General features: G+C 55.0%; 1 protein-coding gene and 1 long non-coding RNA gene across 5 annotated transcripts in view; one reads left to right on the forward strand and one right to left on the reverse strand.

Moving 5' to 3' along the window:
* Window positions 1-7,758: 7,758 nt before the first annotated feature.
* On the reverse strand, window positions 7,759-18,692 carry LOC111754616 (uncharacterized). The gene is made up of 3 exons (XR_010050268.1): window positions 18,597-18,692; window positions 9,469-13,040; window positions 7,759-9,263 (listed from the first exon to the last, which is right to left on the reverse strand). It is a non-coding gene; the product is annotated as an uncharacterized LOC111754616 (long non-coding RNA).
* Grhl2 (grainyhead like transcription factor 2) overlaps window positions 18,545-19,653 on the forward strand; it is a 122,788-nt gene continuing 121,679 nt past the window's right edge. For all 4 annotated transcript variants that reach the window (XM_013143817.3, XM_063257685.1, XM_063257686.1 and 1 more), the window contains exon 1: window positions 18,545-18,727. In XM_013143817.3, the coding sequence (XP_012999271.1) occupies window positions 18,708-18,727 (20 nt within the window). In that variant the 5' untranslated portion in view covers window positions 18,545-18,707. The remainder of the gene's footprint in view (window positions 18,728-19,653) is intronic.

Genomic DNA, 19,653 nt, shown 5'->3' on the forward strand with positions numbered 1-19,653 from the left:
AACCAGAGGAGAGGGGCGGGGAGGGGGGGAGGGAGAGGGGAGGCCGGGGGGAGGGGAAGGGGAGGAGGGGGGGGGAGGAGGGGAGGACAGACAGCCGGAAACCGCCACACGTCATGGAATTCCCAGCCCCCCGCCGCCGCCCACCGCTGGCTTACAGACCTGAGCGTTAGAGCCAGGACGGCGAAGCACAAGAAGACCAGGCCGGGCTCCGATTTCTTGGCAAGGAAACTTGGCATCCAGCGAGATCCCATCTCAGAATAAAATGTAACCGGAGGGGCGCGGCTTAGTGCGAAGGCCCTGGGCTTGTGCATAGGTGCGACAAGAGGACAGAAAGCCTGGGCGACAGGCCACGGGCCTGAGCGACTGGGAACACGGAGCACTGTTGGTGGCCACGGACAATGGCCCCGCCACTGTGGAAACGGCACGCGAGTCCTCAAACAGTGAAGCACACGGTTACCCTCTGGGTGGCCGTCCCCCCCCCCCCCCCCCCCGAGCACACACCCCGAAGAGTGTGGGTCGTTTCCAAGCCAGGTTGACACCCCGGGACTCACGGCATCGCCGCGATAGCGGTCACGTGGAAGCAGCCCAAGGGCCCAGAGGAAGGAGCCAATAGGGTCTGCATGCTCAGTGGAATAGCATGCAGCCCTGAGAAGGAAAGGACTTCTGGCGTGGGCTATCACCGCTGTGAGCCACCATGACGTTGTGCCCCCAAGAGGAGCCTGGCCTGGCGCATGGGCATGGGCTGCTCTTCCCGGAGCAGCTGCAGAGGTGAAGTCCTAGCGTCCAGTGTGGACGTGGCCACCCAGGCCGGGCGGGTGAATCAGGGAGGCGCGTTCCGTGCCTACAGCGCTCCCAGCGGAGTTAGTGAGGGCGGAGGGGCGTGCGCTAGGGATGTTGTGCTCGCCTCATGCTATTCACCTAAAAGTGATTAAGACAACAAATTCTGTAATATGGCCAGGGATTTAGCTCAGCCGTGTAAGTGCTCGCCTGGCAAGCGCAAGGTCGCGAGTTTGATCCCCAGTACCAAAAAAAGAAAAAAAAAATTGTGTAATAGTTTTATAACAATATTGAAAACTATTAAAAGTGAATATTAAATTTTAAAAAAAAGTTTGGGAGTCGGGGATTGAACTCAAAGGCATAAGCACCAGCCTGGCAAGTGCAAGTGAGTTCGATCCCTGGTACTGGGATTTAAAAAAAAAAACAAACTTAAAAGACATGGTGGTACATGCCTATAATCCCAGCACTGAGGCAGGAGAATTACTGCGAGTCCAAGGCCAGCCTGAACTGCAGAGTGAAACTCTGTCTCAAAACAAAAAAACAAACACACAAAAAAATTAAATGGCAAATGTATGTGCTCCAACAGAATGTGGAAGAGGGAGGTTGTTCTTTGATTAAAAGTAGCAATAAATGGCATCCGTGATCTGCCCAAAGCTGGGCGAAGAGGCACAGGCTTATAATTTCAGCACTCAGGAGGCTGAGGCAGGAGGATCACCATGCGTTTCAGGCCAGCCTGACCTACATATCGAGACCCTGTCTCAAAAAGGCAAAACTAACACACACACACACACACACACACAGTCTGCCAGTGGAGCCAGGTTGGGCTCATGTTTTTCTTGGCTTCCTGGGAGGGGATTTCATCCTGGCCTTAAACCCAGTTCCAGAAGCAAGGTGTCCACTGCGCAGGAAATGGCTCTGCCTCAGTGTCCCTGCTAGGAGCTGGCAGGTGGGCTGGGAAGGAGGGACGTCGGAGTGGCCAGGGCAGCGAGCGGGGAGGCCGACGGCAGCCCGGGCGTGGGGACCAGCCTCGGCCTTGGCATCCGGGTCCCACCGCCGAGCCTCCAGCCGGGTGGAGAACATCGGGCAGCTGCGCCTGTACCAAGCGGGGCGCCTCCCTCTCACACCGCGCCCCTGTGTGCGTGGTTCCCAGCCGACCAGCAGCTCCACACGGGGCCCGCCGTCCTTGGGCCTGGGACCTGCGGTACGTCTGTTTTCCTGTTTATTTACTGTATGTTCCTTTGGGGTTTTGAGACAGGGAATCACTGTGCAGCTCAGGCTGGCTCCCCATCACCGCAGTCCTCCTGCCTCAGCCTCCTGAGTGCCTTGGCCACCACCCTGGCCATGCAGCCAGGGCTTGGACAGTGGAGAGGCACTGGCCCGGGGCTGCCGCAGCCTCGCACCCGCCCAAATATAAGCCTCCTGCCAAACCTGAGCAGCCACAGAGCCCACTCGGGGGCACCCTACCTGCAGGTTTAAGTGGCCACCGCCGGGCCCAGCGCCCAGCTGCGATTACAGTCATTAGCCAGCGTCGCCTGCCCCTTTAATGAGGCGGCCTAGGCCAGAGTAAACGGAGCCTCAGCACTGATTTCATGGGCACAAAGAGAGGCCAGTCCTCCTCCTCCCCCTCCGCTTCTCCTCCTCCGCTGAGTTTATTTTGCTGCCCGAAGTGTGCAGAAAGTAAACACGGGCCTGTTTGGATTCCACCCCTGGGTTCCTCCATTCCTCCAGCCCAGCCCAGGAGTCCCCAGCCCAGTGGGTGAGCAGAGCCCCGAGAAGGCCAGCAGAACAGCAGAGCAAGCTGGGCAGGGCACGCGCTGGCCTCTTTCCAGCTGCTTTGTGTTCCTGCAGGAAGGTAAACAGTTTTGAAATTCATGTTAAATTTTAGCTCTGCAGGCATTCGGGGCATTGAAAGCAGTGTCTCTCTCAGCAGAGACACGTTTCCCACGGTGCAGCCCTTTCTCACAGGGACTGAGAACAAGAATGTGAGAATTTCTGAAGGAAAGAGAAATAAATAAATAAAGCAAATATCAGAGGCTTTAAAAATTCCTGTGCAAGCCAGGAGTGGTGGCGCACCGCCGTCATTCCAGCACGCAGAAGGCTGAGGCAGGATGACTGCCACCAGCTTCAAGCCAGCTGTGCTACACAGTGAGTTCCAGACCAGCCCGCACTACAGAAGGAGACCCTGTCCCGAGCTTCGCCTTCCACAAAACATATAGATGCATAGAAACAAAAGCCAAAGCTGTAATGCCACCTCTCGGGAGGCTGAGGCAGGAGGATCACGTGAGTTCAAAGCCAGCCTGAGCTGGGCTTGGGACCCTATCTCAGAACCAAACTAAACCAAACAACAACCTAGGACCCTCAGCCTACGAGACTCAGCACCTTAGCTGGCCAAGGAGAGCAGTCTGCGGGGGAGGGGGCCCTCAGGGCACGGGGTCCCTCCCTGGGCCAGCCAGCTCGTCCCTGGAGACACCACTGGGCCTGGTGGACAGGAGGTGGACAGACCGCTCGTGGCCTGGCTGTTGCCCGTCTGTCTGTGAGGACAGTAGTGTCTCCTGGCTTCCTCCAAATGTGGTTTTGAGGCCAAAATGTGACGAAATTATGCACAGAAGTGTCAGTGGCTGGTGGCTAGGTTAGGAGCAATCACTGGGCCCTTTCCTTCAGCAACGATTGTTAATTCTATTATTTTCCAGGAAAAAACAATTAGGAGATAAGAAACCCTTAAACCTCTATCAGGAAACTTTAAGACACCCTAGCTTGATAGGCTCTTTAAAAGGGACTTTATTTGATCAATGCATTAATTGATTCTGGGGATTGAAGCCAAAGCCTTTACACTGAGCTACATCCCCAAGTCTTTTGTAACTTTAAGTTTTGAGACAGAATCATGCTAAGTTACTAAATTGCTCAGGCAAAGCCTGAACTTGTGATCTTTCTGCCTCAGCCTCCCAGGATTATAGACATTTATCACCATGCCTCACTTGGGGTTTTATAGTGGATTAATTATCACTCCAACTTCCATTTATATCTAGAGTTTCCTCTAATGCAGGGCAAATACAGCAATATCCTCCCCCCAAAATCTGTAAGCCCTGCCCTATTTACCATTTTCAAAAATGGTTCTTTTTTTTTTTCCTTGTCTGAGTTTCTCACATCAACAAAAATCCTTGAAACTTCTCTTTGGCAGAAACTCTAAAAAAACATCAACGTGGCCAGGGGTTTAGCTCAGGCTGCTTGGCCAACTCGAGGGCGTGTAAGTTCGATGCCTGGCACCAGAAAACAAAAACATCGGAGCTATCTGAACCTGTAAGTGAGTGGCCCGCAAATAAAGGCTTGAGAACCCGTACTGTTCTCTGGTTGTGAAGTTGCACAGCCCATGCACCCGGAAAGCTGGAGCGGAGTGGGGGTGGCGGCTCTGTCTGCGTGGCAGGCAGCTGGCCACGCCACCCTGAGAGGGCTGCCAAGGCCTGGCTGCCTCTGCCACCAAACCTGTTTGGACCTGTGGTTCGCTTGGAAGTTACACAAGCCAAGCGTGAGTGTGAGAACAGAGGACTGCTGCGTCTGTGCAAACAAAGGCAAAGTCTTCTCGAGTCTTCAGGAGGACTCAAGGCAGGCGAGCCTTGATTTACTTCTTCCTAACAGACACGGCCAGGCCATGCAGCCTGGCTGGCCTCACACTCACAGCAGTCCTCCTGTGATGGGATCACAGGCGTGTGCCCCGGACTGGCTGAGCCAAGACTAATAACCAAGCGTCCCGCGCCCCTGGATGTCCTGGCTTTGCTTCCGTGTCCCAGGCAGCGGCCTCTGGGGGGGTCGCTGAGGCCATCAGATCACAGCTGCACCCCAGACGCCCCCTCTGGGGTTGGACTCTCAAGCTAAGGGATGGCGAATGTGTGATGCTGCCTGCAGTTGGCCACGGCTGATGCTGCTACCAAGGGTGGGGAGCGGCCCGCTGCGGGGCCACACACCTGTGAGCCTGGCACTCTGGAGGCTGAGGCAGGAGGATCGCTAGTTTGACCCCAACCTGGGAAACTTAGCAATTTAGTGAGACCCTGTCTCAAAATGAGGAATGAAAAGGGAAGGTAGCTGGGTGGCACGGGCCTGGGTTTAGTCCCCGCAGTGACAGTAAATAAGTCAAACCCGTCTCTAGTTAAAGTAGCTGCAGCCAGTCTCTTCCAATTGTAACTGAAAACCCCAAAGGACTCAGCCCACAGCAACCTCTTAACACGCGTGTGTGCGTGGACTCACACGTGTGTGTTGCCCAGAAGGAGGTGGGCTCTGTGTTTCCATGATGACTCTGACCAGCACCTGTCTGGTTCCCCCCATCACTCCCTCTTCCATCCAGTGGTGGATCGTGGATCGGGGTGCAGAACAAAGCCCCAGTGGGTGTGGACGGTGAGCCCAGCCCCTCCCAGTCAGTATCCCCAGGAGTGCCGGGATCCCCGAGGTCCCTCCCAACCCGACCCTGGCTACCCCGGCCTGAGCCCAGCCCTAAGGCCCTGTCCCTGAGACCCGCACGTGGGCACAGGGAGAGACAGCCCTGGACTGACCTGGGCCCGCAGGGTCATTGTCACCCCCAGGGACTCACCATGGAGGAGGAGCGGGCGGCGGAGAGGGGTTTCCCCCACTGCAGGACACGCAGGCCACTGCCAAGGCCCTCCCTGGCCCTGCCCTCCGCCCTCCCACACCTCTCCCTGTCCTGTGACCCAGCTGAGCCCCGGGTACCCAGTCCCATCGCCCCACAGGCGGCTGTGACTTCTCTGACCTGCTCCAGGCCCAGTCGTCAGCCCTGGGCCACCGAGCCAGGTTCCGAGTGGTTTGTGTTTGGGCCGTGACTTCCGGGCACTTGGTGGCCGCACTGCCACACCAGGCAGCTTTGGATTACAGGACCCTGGACGTGGGCTACCCGGCCACCAGAGATGGGACCCGGGGTCACGCTGACCCCTCACTCCTCCCAGGAACCCCATGGTGGCCAGGGTGGGCACATGCTGCCCACTCCCAGGACCAAGCGTCCCAAGGACGCTGCCTTCCCCGTGGGGTCGCCAAGCTGAGACTCCTGTGTCCCAAACCCAGTCATGAGCAGCGCTCACTGCCACCACCGCCATCGGGGCGGCTTTCTGAGTCCGTTTCTTTGTTCGTTTCTATGGGGTTTTTGAGATAAGGCCTCACTATGTAGCCCAGGCTGGCCGTGATCTTCCTGCCTCAGCCCCCGAATCTGGATGACAGCCATGTGCCACCAGCCACCACATCGCGTGGTGATTTGAAACTTTGGAAAGATAAACTGGATGTGCATTCCTAGTTCCCTTCATTCTCATGAACAAAATCTGCCTGCAGATTTCTCCCCCAGAGATCTGTCTGTCCGAGGAGCGGACCTGAGCGGATGGACGGCTGGGGCCTCCTACAGCTCCCTGAGGTCCCCACGCCACATCACAGCAGCACCTGTGCCATCGCCGTGACCTTTGGCCTTTATTGCTTCTCACCTTGTTTAGGAGCTGGATCCCACAAAAGCGCAGGCCCTCGGGGCGGGGTCCTCCCTCAGGGTCACCCGGACTTTTCTTCTCTCTGTGGCTCTGTGTTCAGCCCGTTGAGTCACTTTCCCAGCCCACTCGGGGAAGGTGGCTTTGGCTGCAGCAGAGTTTTGTAAATGCTTCCTCTGTGACACCTTTCCGTGCCCTGGGTCAGGGTTATTTATCACTGTGCTGTGTGTGTGTTGCTGCTGTTGTGATTTTGTGGCAGTGGGGATTGAACTTCTCACTGAGCCAGGTCCCCACCCTTTTCCTGATTCTTAATTTTGAGACAGGGTCTCACTGGGTTGCCCAGGCTGGGTAATCTCCTGCCTCGGCCTCCCAGAGCCTGGGTTTGCAGGTGTCGGGGTGCCACGCCTGGCCCATCACTGTGTTTCTGGGGCAGCCTGTCCTCACCCCAGGCCCACAAGGTCAGCCTCCCACATTGGTCCATTGACCCTCCTTCTTGGTATGATCCTTAGCAGATTAATTAGCATCCTTTAACAGGACAATAGTCTTCACGTTGTCAGAAACAGGGTCTCTTGCCATTCTTGGGCCCCCACTGCCTCCCCTGCCAATGATGAAGATGCAGATGAGAAAAAAGAAGTGTGGTCACCCTTGGCAGCTGCCCCCATTCAGAGGACAGTGGAGACAGAGTCCCTGGAGATCATCACCAACTTTGTCCATCAACCTGAGGGCCCAGGGCTGAGTGACCTTTCAACTTTTTAATAAAGAGGATGAACTCAATCTTTCCCATGAAATTTTTCTTTAAAAATATATCAAGTTTTAAAAGAAATCTGAGCATAATGATGGGATACACTCTTGGGGACAGAACTCCCTCCCCGGGCCCACAAAGGCTGCTGGAGTGCCTGCCATCAGGGACCGCAGGGGATGGCAGTGGTCTGGCAGAGCTGGCCCCTGCACGGTGCAGTCTTGGTGGCGGCAGAAGCTGAGGCCCCTCCTGGGAACAGGGGACAGCGCCTCCCAGTCAGGGCCGGCCTGGAGGGAAGGTGGGGGTGGGGCTGCGCGGGGATCGGTTTGCATTTTGCCTGGGGCGCCCCAGGCAGCCGGTGACTCATCAGCCCTTTCTCCCAGATTCCGAGAGCGGGTGAATTCCACTCGGAGACTTTCTTTCCTTCCCTCCTACCTGGCCCATTCCCACCGATTCTGTTTTGTTTATTTATTTTGCAGCACCGGGGCTGGGGCCTGGGGCCTCTCACAGGCTGGGCAAGTGCTGGCCCGGAGCCGGACCCGAACCCCGCGGTGGGACAGCTGAGACCCCAAAGCACAATCAGTCACACCAGAGAGGCAAACCATGGCACAAAGGTAGCAGCCAGGAAGATCGAGGAAGGCTCCAGCTCGTTTGGGAGGAACAGAAGAATCAAAGAATCCAGAACAAAAAACCACTTTTTATGGAAGCACACAGGATACTTCCAGCCCCGCCCTGACTCTGCTGGACACGAAAAAGACACTGTCCCCTCCTGCGTTTAATGTTTATAGCCATTTGTTTTACTAAGTTGTATTCAAGACAAACTTGATTGTTTTATTTATGAAATGGGGTCTCACTGTGCATTTCAGACTGGCTTTGAACTCCCTATGTAGCCCAGGTTGGCCTCTAACTCAGAGAGATCCTCCTGCCTCAGCCTCTGGGGTGCTGGGGTGACAGGCATGTGCTACCACACCAGCCTTCTTTTAAACTTTAAAAACTACCCACAATCCCATCTGTCTGGTATGGCTGCCTCCCATCTGGTGCTATGATTAGTCTTCAATTAGTTTTCCCAAAAGCCAAGGTCTGTGGCTACATTTTAAGCAGTAAAACCCAAGAGTATCACTAACATCTAACATTCCAGCAGCAGCCTCAAGAGATTTCCAAGATGCTATCTGGCCCTAGAGTCAAGGACCAGGTGTGGTGGTGTGTACCTCTCATCTCTGGGAGGCTGAGGCGAGAGGCTTCCAAGTTCCAGCCCAACCAGAGAAACCTAAAAACATAGAGGGCCCTACAAAATAAGACATTTTAAAGGGAGGTAGGCTCAGGATATAGCTCAGTGCAAAGGGCCTGAGTTCAAGTCCCAGTACAGAAAAGAGAAGGGAAGGGAAGGAGAAGCATCGGACATGGGAAGCGTTCATGGCTTGGGAGACCTTCTTCCAATGGGCCACACCTGAACCCATGACCGCCCCTCCTGCCTGGCAAGGACACCTGGTTGTAGTCACCTCTGCTCCTACTAAAAACCCACCGAGGCCAGCACTGAACTCTGCTGCCCCTAACCCCTGACAGACGGAGAAGGGTGTGGCCAGCACATGTCCCAGGGACCCGTCCAGGACCTGCAGCGCAGCCCAGAAGGTCCAGGCTCCCTTCCAGGGCCCCCAGGGAAGCAGCACCCCAGGGCACGCTGGGAAGGCAGAGGAAGCTGACCACTGTGTCCACGGAAGCTGCAGGCGCTGCCTGCCGTCCAGGGCTCTGGCTGCAGCTCTGTCATGACCCTCGGCCTGCGTCCTAGGTTGTCCACACAGCTGCCACCTCTGTTTTTGGTCCGTTTCACTTTCAGGTCCTTCCAAATACCTCGCTGGCCTTTTTGACCCATCCGTCAAGTTTTATTTGTGTTTTATGCTTTTAGTCATACTTGTGACCTGGTCGTCCCAAATTTGGACAAGAACACTTCTGTCCATCTGTGGCCTCAGACAAAGGCCACACCAGGCGGGCAGCACCCCCGTGGGGTGGGGACTCCCTTCGTGGGATGGGCCAGGGCTGTACTTGGTCCGAGCACAGAGGTCTTGACGGTGGTGAGGCTGCTTACGTGTCCTAGGCAATCGGAGGTTTTCAGACACAGCCTGGGCTGTCTCACTCTGCTGGGTTGTCTGAATGTCTGTCCCTGGTTGAGACTTTTGAAGACATCAGGAGATCAACAGTACGCACGCCTCATTAACAATCTCCGGGATACCGTGTGCCGGGAGCCCGCCGTGGTCTCTGGCTTCCCATCCTGGCATTTCCTCCTGTGTAAATGTCATCTTGCTTGGTTTATTTATAGCTCCTCAGACCATGAGAGCAGTAGCAGAAGCTCCCAAACGAGCAGAGAAGCAGGGATGCCCACGAGGCCACGAGAGGAAGGGTGACAGCCCGCACCCCCGTGCAGCCCCGCCACCACCCTCCCGCTCTGCTGGGTTTGTGTTGTTTTTGTCAAAATCCTGTGTGCAATACCTTTCCTCCGGGAGGCCTCCTGGAAAGTCTCCCATGGTAAAGGATAGCGTCACGCCGGAGGGTCGCAGGCAGGGAGGGTGGGCTTTGGAAGGTGCAAATCAAGGCCCGGCTGCTGACATCCCCAAAGTGAAGGTCCAGTGTGTCCTTCGCACCGTGGAGCACCTCGCCTTGCAGGATCTCTGCTGGCTTTTGCTCGTCTCCACTTCTGTACTTGTTGGGACATCAGCTTTTTTCAACTCTTGGGAAAGGGACCCGGGACCTCACAGAACATGGGTCCAGCCCCAGCGAGGTGAAGCAACCGTGGCCCTCCGTGTATCCATGACTGTTGTACTTGCCCAGTAGTGCCCCTCGACAGTGGCCAGTCCACGCTCACGACGGCGTTCACTGGTGGCTCGGCCGCTGTCTCTGTCCATCAGCTCCCGCCGTGGGCTGGGGTGGAATGGGACAGGGTCTTCCCACGCGTGAGTCAGGTCTAGGGTGAGAGAAGGTCAGAGGGCGAAGGCCCCGAGAGGAGACGAGATGTGGGCGCCTGGTGCTAAGAAGCCTGGCCCGGCCGGAGAGAGCAGGGGAGGTCACCCTGTGGGACAGATGGCCGCGTCTGAGCCGAGGGGGCTGCGAGCCACACAGGTGGGAGCAGAGAGCAGAAGACATGAGAAGAGCCTGGGAGGGGAAGACCATGGGAGAGAGAGCACGGGAGAGGCTTTGGGCATGATTTTTAATTTCTTAATTATATTTTGATCAAAGCTGTTTATCCAGCCAGACATAGTGGCGCATGCCTGTAATCCCAGCCCTCAGGAGGCTGAGGCAGGAGGACTATCAAAACAACAACCACAAAAACCCACACTTACATGCACAAAACCCCAACTGTGTCTATGTGTGTGTGCACAGTGGTGGCGAGCTTGTAGCCTGCGTGCTGCAGCGGGCAGTGGGTGATGCGTGCACGCTCTAAAAGGCTCCCGTCACTGCTAAACACTACGTATGACGTATGTGTAGGAAAGTAGTTTCAGCTGAATAATTCCACCGAGTAAAGATACAGAAAACAATCCTGACTAACATTGAAATGTGCGTACCAGTCCGTGGCTCATTCTATCCAGCTTTTTCTTTTTCGTAGTGCTGAGGATCAAACCCAGGGCCTCACGCATGCTAGGCAGAGTCTGTACCACTGAGCTACATCCCCAGCCTCTTTTCCTATGTTTTTTTATTTTTGAGACAGGATCTTGCTACACAGCTGAGGCTGGCCTTCAACTCAACATCCTCCCGCCTCAGCCTCCTGCAGTGGGGTGTCTGCCGACACAAACCAGCTGCACGGGACTTCCTACTCGGTCGGAAGTTCCAGCAGCCTGAAGCTTCCTAACACGTTTATGCTGTCAGACTTTTTTCCCAGCGCTAGGAAGAGGACCCAAGCGCGTCCTAAGCAAACACTCACTGCTGGGCTCCACCACCCGCTTCTCATTCTGACGCTGACCGCTTCCTTCCTCTGTGAGCAGCTTCTCCTGATTTTCATTTGACTCCTTAAACAGCTCAGTCCAGAAATTTCATAATTTCATCAATGTGTGTCTTTTTAGAATTCACGGTTAAGAACTAAGTGGGTCCTATCAATCAGAAGTCTCATAACAGTTAATATGTTAGCAATAATAATATGTTAATGTCATATTTTATCTTTTTTCTGATAACTTGCCGCAGTGGGGTGTGCGTGTGTGAGTGTGTGTGTGTGTGTGTTGCTGGGGGATGAACCCAGGGCCTTCACACTGAGCTACATCTCCTTTTTCATTTTTTAAAATTCTTTTTTAAAATTTGAGACAAGGGTGCTGGGAAACCAAGCAACCAGCTCAACTCCCTGGTAAGCAGCTGTGGTGTGGCAGGCTGCAGCCCCTCCACGGGGAGAACCACCAGTGTCTCCTGAGACCTGCACCATGTTGGAACTTAGGGTGCTGGGAGACCAAGCAACCAGCCCGCCTCCCTGCTAAGTGGTAGCGAGCCTACCAGTGCACCTCCCCTGCCCCCCGTTAGCAAATGGGAGACAGAGGTCTGAGCATCTCTTGGGAGGTTGACCATAGCAAATAAGGGGGATTTCCTTCTACCATCTCTCTGAAGGCAAATATTTTTACCACTCTTCTGCTTTATTCTGATTAATGGTATTGCTCTATTTAATACTCTGTTTTGATAGGTTTTATGATGTTCTGTATTAGGTTTGATTTTGCTATACCTGATTGAAAGAACAACTATTGTGAAGATAACGAGTTATACTTTGGTGCCTATTACTGTTATCCTGGTAACCTGCTGTGAAGTTCTGTACCAATTTCACTGCACTGTCTTGATTGACTTTGTTCCATCTTGTTCTGTTATATTTTACTACCTTCAAAATAATTTTTAAAAAATTTTGAGACAAGATCTTGCTAAATCACCCGGGCCAGGCTTGAACTTGGGGTCTCCTCTCTGGTCTTGGATGACAGGTTTGCGACACTGTGCCCAGCTTTCGATGCTGATTGTAAACATCTTTTTTTATTATCCATTTCCCTGTGTTTTTGTTCTTGCTAGATGTCCTAGGTTCAGTCTTTAAATGTCCCCGAAGGACTCTGTTTAAGCCTGCATATTGTTCATATTTCTAGGCTCCTTCTTGTCTGAAATTTATTTTATGGCTTTTCAAGAGCATATTATTCTTGTCTGGGGATGTGGTACCTTCTAACATATTAATTATGTGATCTCTACCCCGTATCTCTGGATGATCTGGGGGTTTTTTACTCTTTTTTATTGGACACTGGCTTGGATCTTGGGCCTACATTTTGGAGGCATTTTGGAATGTCTGTGTTCCCTGTCCTCGTGTTATCTTTCAGAATGTGGAGGAAAACGTTTATCAAGAACTCAGTGTGATGGGGCCAAGGCTCTTTTGCAAGGAGACGTCGTGGAAATTAGGCTTCTCCTCCCCCGCCCCCTCCCTGTGTCTGATCGGGAAACACCCACAGGTCTGTGGGATCTGCGGACTTCTCCCGGGACCTGATCCATTCCGAGAAAGAAAGGAAGAGCCTCTGATCTCCGCCCGGGGAGACATGGACCACGCGGCCTGGCTCCCGGCTCAGAACCTGGTGGAGGAAGGGGCCACGACGGCTCCGGCAGCCCGGACCTCTCCCCCGGGCTGTCCCCGGAGACCCGCTGTCCCGTCCTGCTGCTTCCTTGTGCCGTGTGCCCATCGGCCATCGTCCGCTTCACTTCAACTCAGTGCATTCTGTTTTCCGCCTGCACGGGGAAGGGATGTCTTTGGGGCTGAATTGTGTCCCCCTAAATTCACAAGTTCAAGCCCAAATCTCTAGTAAGCTGGACCAGTGAGGGTGGACCGGTGTGTATTTGGAGAGGGAGCCTTGCAAGATGGAACTAAGGTAAGCTGAGGTCATAGCAGGGCCTGGGCCTGTGCCTGGTGTTCGCACGTCGCCCCTGGGCACACCAAGGAGACACAGTCAGATGGTCACCCAGCAGCAGGGAGAGACGGATAGAGGCTGCATTCTCTCGCCCAGACTGGGAGAAGACACCTTCCTGCTGTTAAGGCACGAGGTTTCTGGCCTTCTGCGGAGGCAGCCCTGGAAAAAAGAAGTCACAGTGGAGCTGGGAACCCTGGGGCCTAACAACGTCTTATGTTGATTTATTTATTTTTATGGTACAGGAACTGCTGAGCTCATCTTCAGCCCTTTTTAAATTTTTACTTTGAGTTATGGTCTCTGTAAGTTCCCCAGGCTGGTCTCAAATCTGAGCTCCTCCTGCCTCAGCTTCCCACGTAGCTGGGATCACTGGCATGTGCCTCTGTGCTGAGAACTTAATAGCTTTTAGTTTGTTTTACTTTTTTGGTGCTGGGGATTGAACCTAGGGCGTCAGGCGCCCTAAGCATGTGCTCTGCCCTAGCCCTAATGAACTGCTTTGTACTGAGCTTTCCAGCAATCACCCGGACCCAGCCCATAGCCACTTCCCAGTTTCTGAACGTTGTTACCTTTGGTCTTCTCCTTTCCTCTCAGGAAGGAGCAGAGGGAAAGACACACATGACGCTGTTTTAAATTGCTGTTGTTATGGTCATTACCATTATTTACTGCACTGGGGTTTGAACCCAGGGCCTTACGCATGTTGGGCAAATGCTCTACCACTAGGCCACACCCCAGCCTGGAACTGTGCACTCTGTTGGAGGATTATAACCGCAGCTCCTCGGCATGAAATGTGGGGACTTGAGTGGCGGCTGGCTGGGCAGGCGTCCTCAGGCTGCTGGGAAACAGTCTCATGCTCAGCAAGCAATCCCGATGTTCATTTCTAACTCAGACACCCAGGTTCATTTTCCTCTTCCCAAGTTTCCTTCCTGAAGACAGCAGCTGACCTAACAGCCGGGTTTCTATAGTGCGGGATATCTAGGAACGGTCGTGCTGTCCATCCGAGGTTCACAGCTGCGGGGCCCTGAATGCAGAACCAGGGAGCACGGCAGCAGGCAGCAGATAGACTCAATAGGCTCCATCTTCAGCCCTCGGACCTGAAGCCTCCCACCCAGATGCCCCCAAAGGGCACCCTTGCCGCCTCTCACCACGGCATCAGACGCCAACCTTCCCACGGAGTGACAGGGACATCAGCCATCTTGATGGGCGTTAAGGGTCCCATTCCTTAAGCGATCCTGGAAATTAAAACTGTCTGTGCTCCTTAGGGATTTAATTAAACTATTTTAATCTCATATAAGAATTCAGTCTAAAAACAACAGGATCTTGTTACTGGCTTTTGTGTGAACATCTGTTTTTTGTCGCTGTCTCCTAAAATGAGCATCCCACTCTACACCAAGCCGACACTGTTGAGCCCAAGAGAGACCCATTGTGAGACTGCAGGCACACTTGCTGGAGGTGCCCAGTGCTCCGGGTAAGGGCAGTGGTCAGCCATTGATAAATAGTGGTCTGAGCGGCAGAAACTTTCCTATTTACGCACAACCCATCTGCCAAAGGAACCAAAACTACAGGTATCAGAGGTAACTTCCCGACTGATTGTTAAATGGCCTGCTGGCACCTTCTCCATCACTAACCGAACCCATCCACGTACCAGCGGTTGACCGGTAAGGGGAACACTGTACCGTCAAATCTAAGTTGAGTTATTAGACGTTAGAGAGGAAGAAAGGGGGTGTGACCATTACAGGCCAATGAAAGGAACAGTCTGCTCACACACACTGGTTCAGTTTGCACAAACCAATGTGGGACAGTTTGGTAAAAGCCCTCAGGTAATACTGGAGATAGACTTCGGATTGAAGATGGTTTATGTTCCTTCTCCCTTAAGGAGTGAGCCTAAAAGGAACCCTGAGGGAAGAGGGGTGGGAGCAGAGTCAGCAGCAGACCTGATTCCGCACAGCTCTGGAAGCTGGGGTGGACGGCGACAAGGACCAGAAGGACCCTGGTTCAGAGCTCCAACAGAGAGGCTGGGGATTTAGCTCAGCAGCGTAAGCGCCTGCCTTGTAAGCATGCGGTTGTGAGTTCGGTACCAATTAAAAAAAAAAAAAAAACTACAGTGGAAGCTGCACTGTGCTATGGCCGGGGCTGGGGCCAGGGTGACCTGGGCCTGGGGATGCCAGAGATGGCCCCACGGGAGCACACGGGGAGCCCAGGATCCAGGGACGGTGAGGGGAGGAAAGGGCACTGGGCTGGGCCCACAGCAGCCTTTGAAGGTGTTGGGTCTGAGGTCTCTCAGCAGAGCCGTCTGTAGACTTTCTCTCCTGGTTCACAGGTGTGAAGCGTGCAGGGCACTGGCTGCCTGGTGGCCACGTGAGACCCGCAAGGCACTTTTCTCAGAAGAGGCCAAAGCAGGATACCTGGTCCTGACCCTCGGGGTCACATGGGCTGCCCATGGCTGGTTTCCCCATCATGGTCTCCCCAGAGCTTCCCGTGACCCCCTTCTGACTTGTGAATGGGGTGTGAGCACCAGTGTGACGGCTCTAAAATGAACATGGGGCAGAGGAAGACGGGGAAGCCAAGCCAAAGCAGGAAAGGCCCTGGGAGGGTTGCAAAAGGCGGGCAGCTCCCACATAATCCTGCTAATTGGGATGGAACTGAAAACATGGAAACTGGCCTTAAAATGAGATGAGCTGAGCAGCCAGTAGAAAAATGTCCTCCAAAACAGAACAAAAGATACATGCCAGCTGTGGTGGGGCATGTCTGTAATCCCAGCTCCCAGGAAGCTGAGGCAAGACCATCACTGCAAGCACGGGACCAGCCTGGAATACATAATGAGTCCAAGGTCAGCTGGAACTGCATTGAGAGACCGTCTCTCTCTCTCTCTCTCTCTCTCTCTCTCTCTGTCTCTCTCTCACACAGACACACACACACAGTCATGCACAGGGCATGCAACTCAATGGTAGAATACTTGCCAAGCATGTTTGAGCTCTTAGGTTCAACACCTAGTACCAAAAAAAATTAAATAATGCAGAAGAGATGTTCAATAGGAAAGAAAAGATAAGAGTATTCTAAGAGTGAACCAGAAGATCCACTAGTCAACTAAGAGGTGTTTTAAAAGGTAATACAAGAATAAACAATAATTAAGGAGTCGCTGTTTCTGCAGCAGTGTTCTAAGTAGCTCAGATGTACTGATAAGTAATAACTATTATGATTCCCATTTTATAGATAAAGCTGAAGCACAGCAAAATTAAACAACTTGTCCATGTGCAGTCAGAGTGGAGAGCTGGGATTTGGACTCGGGTCCTTTGCTACCCTGCCCACTGCCCAACTAGATGAGGAGGAAACCAGTAAACGCATTTCAGTTTCCCGAGCCGGGCACACGCAGGCAGCCCACTGAGCGCCCAGCGTGATGACTACGTGAGCACCTTCGTTCACGAGGGTCCCCGATGTGTCACAGAGCTAGAGAAAAAGACCCTATGCAAGTTTCCAGAGAGGAAGATTCCCAAAGGACAGGAACCCAGATGACACTGGGATCCTCAGCAGGAACACTGAAAGCTAGGGGACAAAAAAAGGATTTTCTACGAGACGATGGATAAAAATTCTCTATGTAGAGTTCTGTACTTGGTCCAGCTCCCCACAGAAAGTAAAGGCTGGTGGGTTGTGGGTGTGGCCTCGTGGTAGTGAGCTCAGCTATGAATGAGGCTCTCGGTCTCAACCCCAGCTCCAGAACACAATGTAAAAGCTGAGTGATAACCTTTGAAGTGTACCCGGACAAAATCAAATTGCACCTCTGCGCTATGGGAGGTGGAAGAGGAACCAAACAAGAAGGCACAAGACACTGAAAAGGGGAGCTTGTGGGGGAGCTGATGAGCAGGTCCACGGAACAGCTTGTCCCCCTTGGAGCACGAGGATGGAAATGGTACAGGGTGCTCCCAGGGGATGGAGTTATTGATCATTTGGAAAAGAAAACTCATAGTCATTTAATGATTGGTGACAGAAAAATATCAGGATAGGTGTATAATAAATTAAGTAAAAAAAGAAAAATAGAAGGCTCTATAAAAAGAAACCAACTGTAGTGCACTAGCTGGCCGGCTTGTCAGTGATATCTGCACAGAGGTTCACAACTGGGCCCCTAACCATGAAAGAGCTATGTGGGAGAAGGCATGGGAGGGGCCGAACCACTTTTGATTTAGTGAAAGGCCCAAATCAAAGTTGGTCAAAGCATATCTCTACCGACCAATCAGGAGACAGCAGTATAATTTAGTTAGCCTCAGTGAGGGAAATGACAGGGGAGACAGGTACAAGTAACATGTGGTTGCCCGTAGAAAGAAGATAGAGAAGGTAGGGTGTAAGTAGGTACGATGATACGATAAAATACTATCTTTAAAAACTAAGTGTGCAGTGCTTACATCGGTTTAGAAAGGAATACAACCAAGCTCATTTGGTGAGAAAGGAAAGATAGGCCAACTCAATCTCCCCTCGTGTAATTTTTCAGGAAATGTGTGATCCAGAAAGACTTCGAAGAAGTTGTGTCAAGCCTGGTCGTTTTAGGATGCATTCATTACAAGGTTGCACACTTTGCACACCCTTCTTTATTTCCACGATCCTCACACACCCAGGGGCCAGATCCCCGCCAGAACTCCCACAGACACGGCCGCCCTGGGAGTGGTAGTTATAAATCCCACCTGGGCTAATTCTGCTTCTTCCCAATCAGGAGAAACAGGGCCAAGTCCGGTTCCTCCTGCCTCGTTCCCCTGGCAACCACATTAAACTGCAGGGATAAAGCACCTTTGTCGTGGCCGCTTCTATTGAATTACACGTCAGTGTTGATGGTCACCCAGGAAACCCGGGATGACCACGGTCTGGGAGCAGATTCTGGGGGTCTTCACGGCTCTGGAATCCCAGGATGAGAAGTGCCTGACCCTCTTAGGTGCCACTTGACAGGTCCGCATGCTCCATCGCGGCCTCTCTGTTCCACAGCCCAGCTCCTGAAAGGACACTCACCTCTTTGGACATCTGTAAACCGCCTGGTATCTGTTGCCCATCAGGGACACAAGACGTGTTTGTTGCGGATAAGAATGTCAAAAATGCCATTATGCAACCGATCCGGCCGTCCAGTCCCACCCCACCCCGCCCCCCACCCGCGGGCACACGGCGACTGTAGTCCCTCCTCTGGCCACTGTCAACAGTTGTCCTCCCGCGGGCACTCGATGCCTGGCGCTGAGCTGCGCGTCCGATTCCGGTTGGCTCGGGGTTTCCGTTTGACCCACAATCCCAAGTGCTCGCAGGTGCTGCGCCCCGCACCCGGGGCCTTCGCCCCCGCGCCCTCCTCACCTGCCCCCGCAGCCGGGGCGCAGGGTAGCCCGCCCCGGCCGCCCAGCCCTGCCCGCTCCCCGCGGGCCCCACGCAGGCAACTTCGCACGAGCGGCCGCCGGGCGCGGGGCCTTACCTGGGCGCGCCTCTGCCAATGGCAGCGCACCTGAGCGGCCCCGCAGCCAATCACCGCGCGGCTCGCCCCTCGGCTCGGGCCCTTTAGTGAAAGAATTCGGCTCCGCGCGAGCAAGTTACCTGTGGCCGCCCGGGTCCGCCGCCCTCCGCTCGCAGCCTGCCCGCTGCCCCGCCGGGAGGACCGGCGTCCGGCCGGCCCGCGCGCGGCCCCCATCCCACCTGTCCGGCTAGGTGAGGGCGCGCGGGCGAGGAGCGCGGCGCGGGGGGACGCGAAAGCAGAATTACCTGTAGCTCTTGTTCTGCCATCGCGGGCGCGCTCACCTGCACAGACCTGAAAGTCCAGTTTCTCCAGAGGCTGAGGCTCCAGGAAAGGGGAGCGAGTTCATTGGATCAAACATGTCACAAGAGTCGGACAAGTAAGTGGATCGCACGCGCCGGCTGCTGCCGCCGCCACCACCGGGGGCCGATGGCACCTGGTTGGTTCCGATTTTGGTTTTGGTTTTATTTTGTATTTTTAATTGTATTGTTAACTTTTTTTTTCTTTCTGACTTTCTTTTTGGTGCCTCCCAACTTTCCCGGATTACGCAAGGGCCGAGCCCCTTGCAGACGTGAATGTGTGGTCCCGCAGTGGGCCTGGCCAGCAGCCCCAGTGTCCCCGTCCTCCCGCGCCCCGCCAGTGACCCCAGCGTCCCAGCCCAGACCTTGGCCTTGGCGCCCTCGGACCCCGTCCCCGGGCCTGTGGCCCCCCGCCCCCAGGCGCACCCCCGCCCCAGCCCCCCAGGGCCTTCGGAAGTCCGGCTGGTCCCCGCCGTTTGTCCGCACGGCCCGAAGCCGGAGCGGGTCGCGGCCGCTTTTGTGCGAGCGCAACAAAGGGCTCCATGCGGGGACGCCGCGCCATGTTCGCTGCGCCCGACGCGCGAGGCCGGCCTCCCGCGGGTCCGCGCCCCCTGCCCGGATCGCCTGCAGGGGGAAGGCGGGGGCGGCCCGGGGACAGGGCCGGGGGCCCGGAGGCCGCCCGTGTCGAGGCCCGCGCCAGGGGCGCGCTCGGTGCTGCTTGGGGCGGCCGGTCGCAGGCCGGGGACCCTCGGGGACCCTCGGGGACCCTCGGGGAGGCCGCGCCCGCCCGCCCGCCCTCCCCCCACCGCGCAGGCCCGCCGGCGGTGACCGGGCGGCCTCGCCGCGGGCGGCTTTGTGTGGCGGGAGGTGGGGCGAGCGCGCGACTCGGCGGCGACGCTCCCTGCCCCCTCCGGCCGCGGGGTGGGACCCACGGGCGCCGCGGGCCGCCCCCTCCCGCCCGGAGCCCGCCGCCACCGTCCGGGGACCTTCCGAGGCGGCCCCGCCT

The sequence above is a fragment of the Cavia porcellus genome, unplaced genomic scaffold, assembly GCF_034190915.1.
Source record: "Cavia porcellus strain 051 isolate PalLab524CR breed Dunkin Hartley unplaced genomic scaffold, mCavPor4.1 scaffold_10, whole genome shotgun sequence".
Taxonomy (NCBI): Eukaryota; Metazoa; Chordata; class Mammalia; order Rodentia; family Caviidae; genus Cavia; species Cavia porcellus.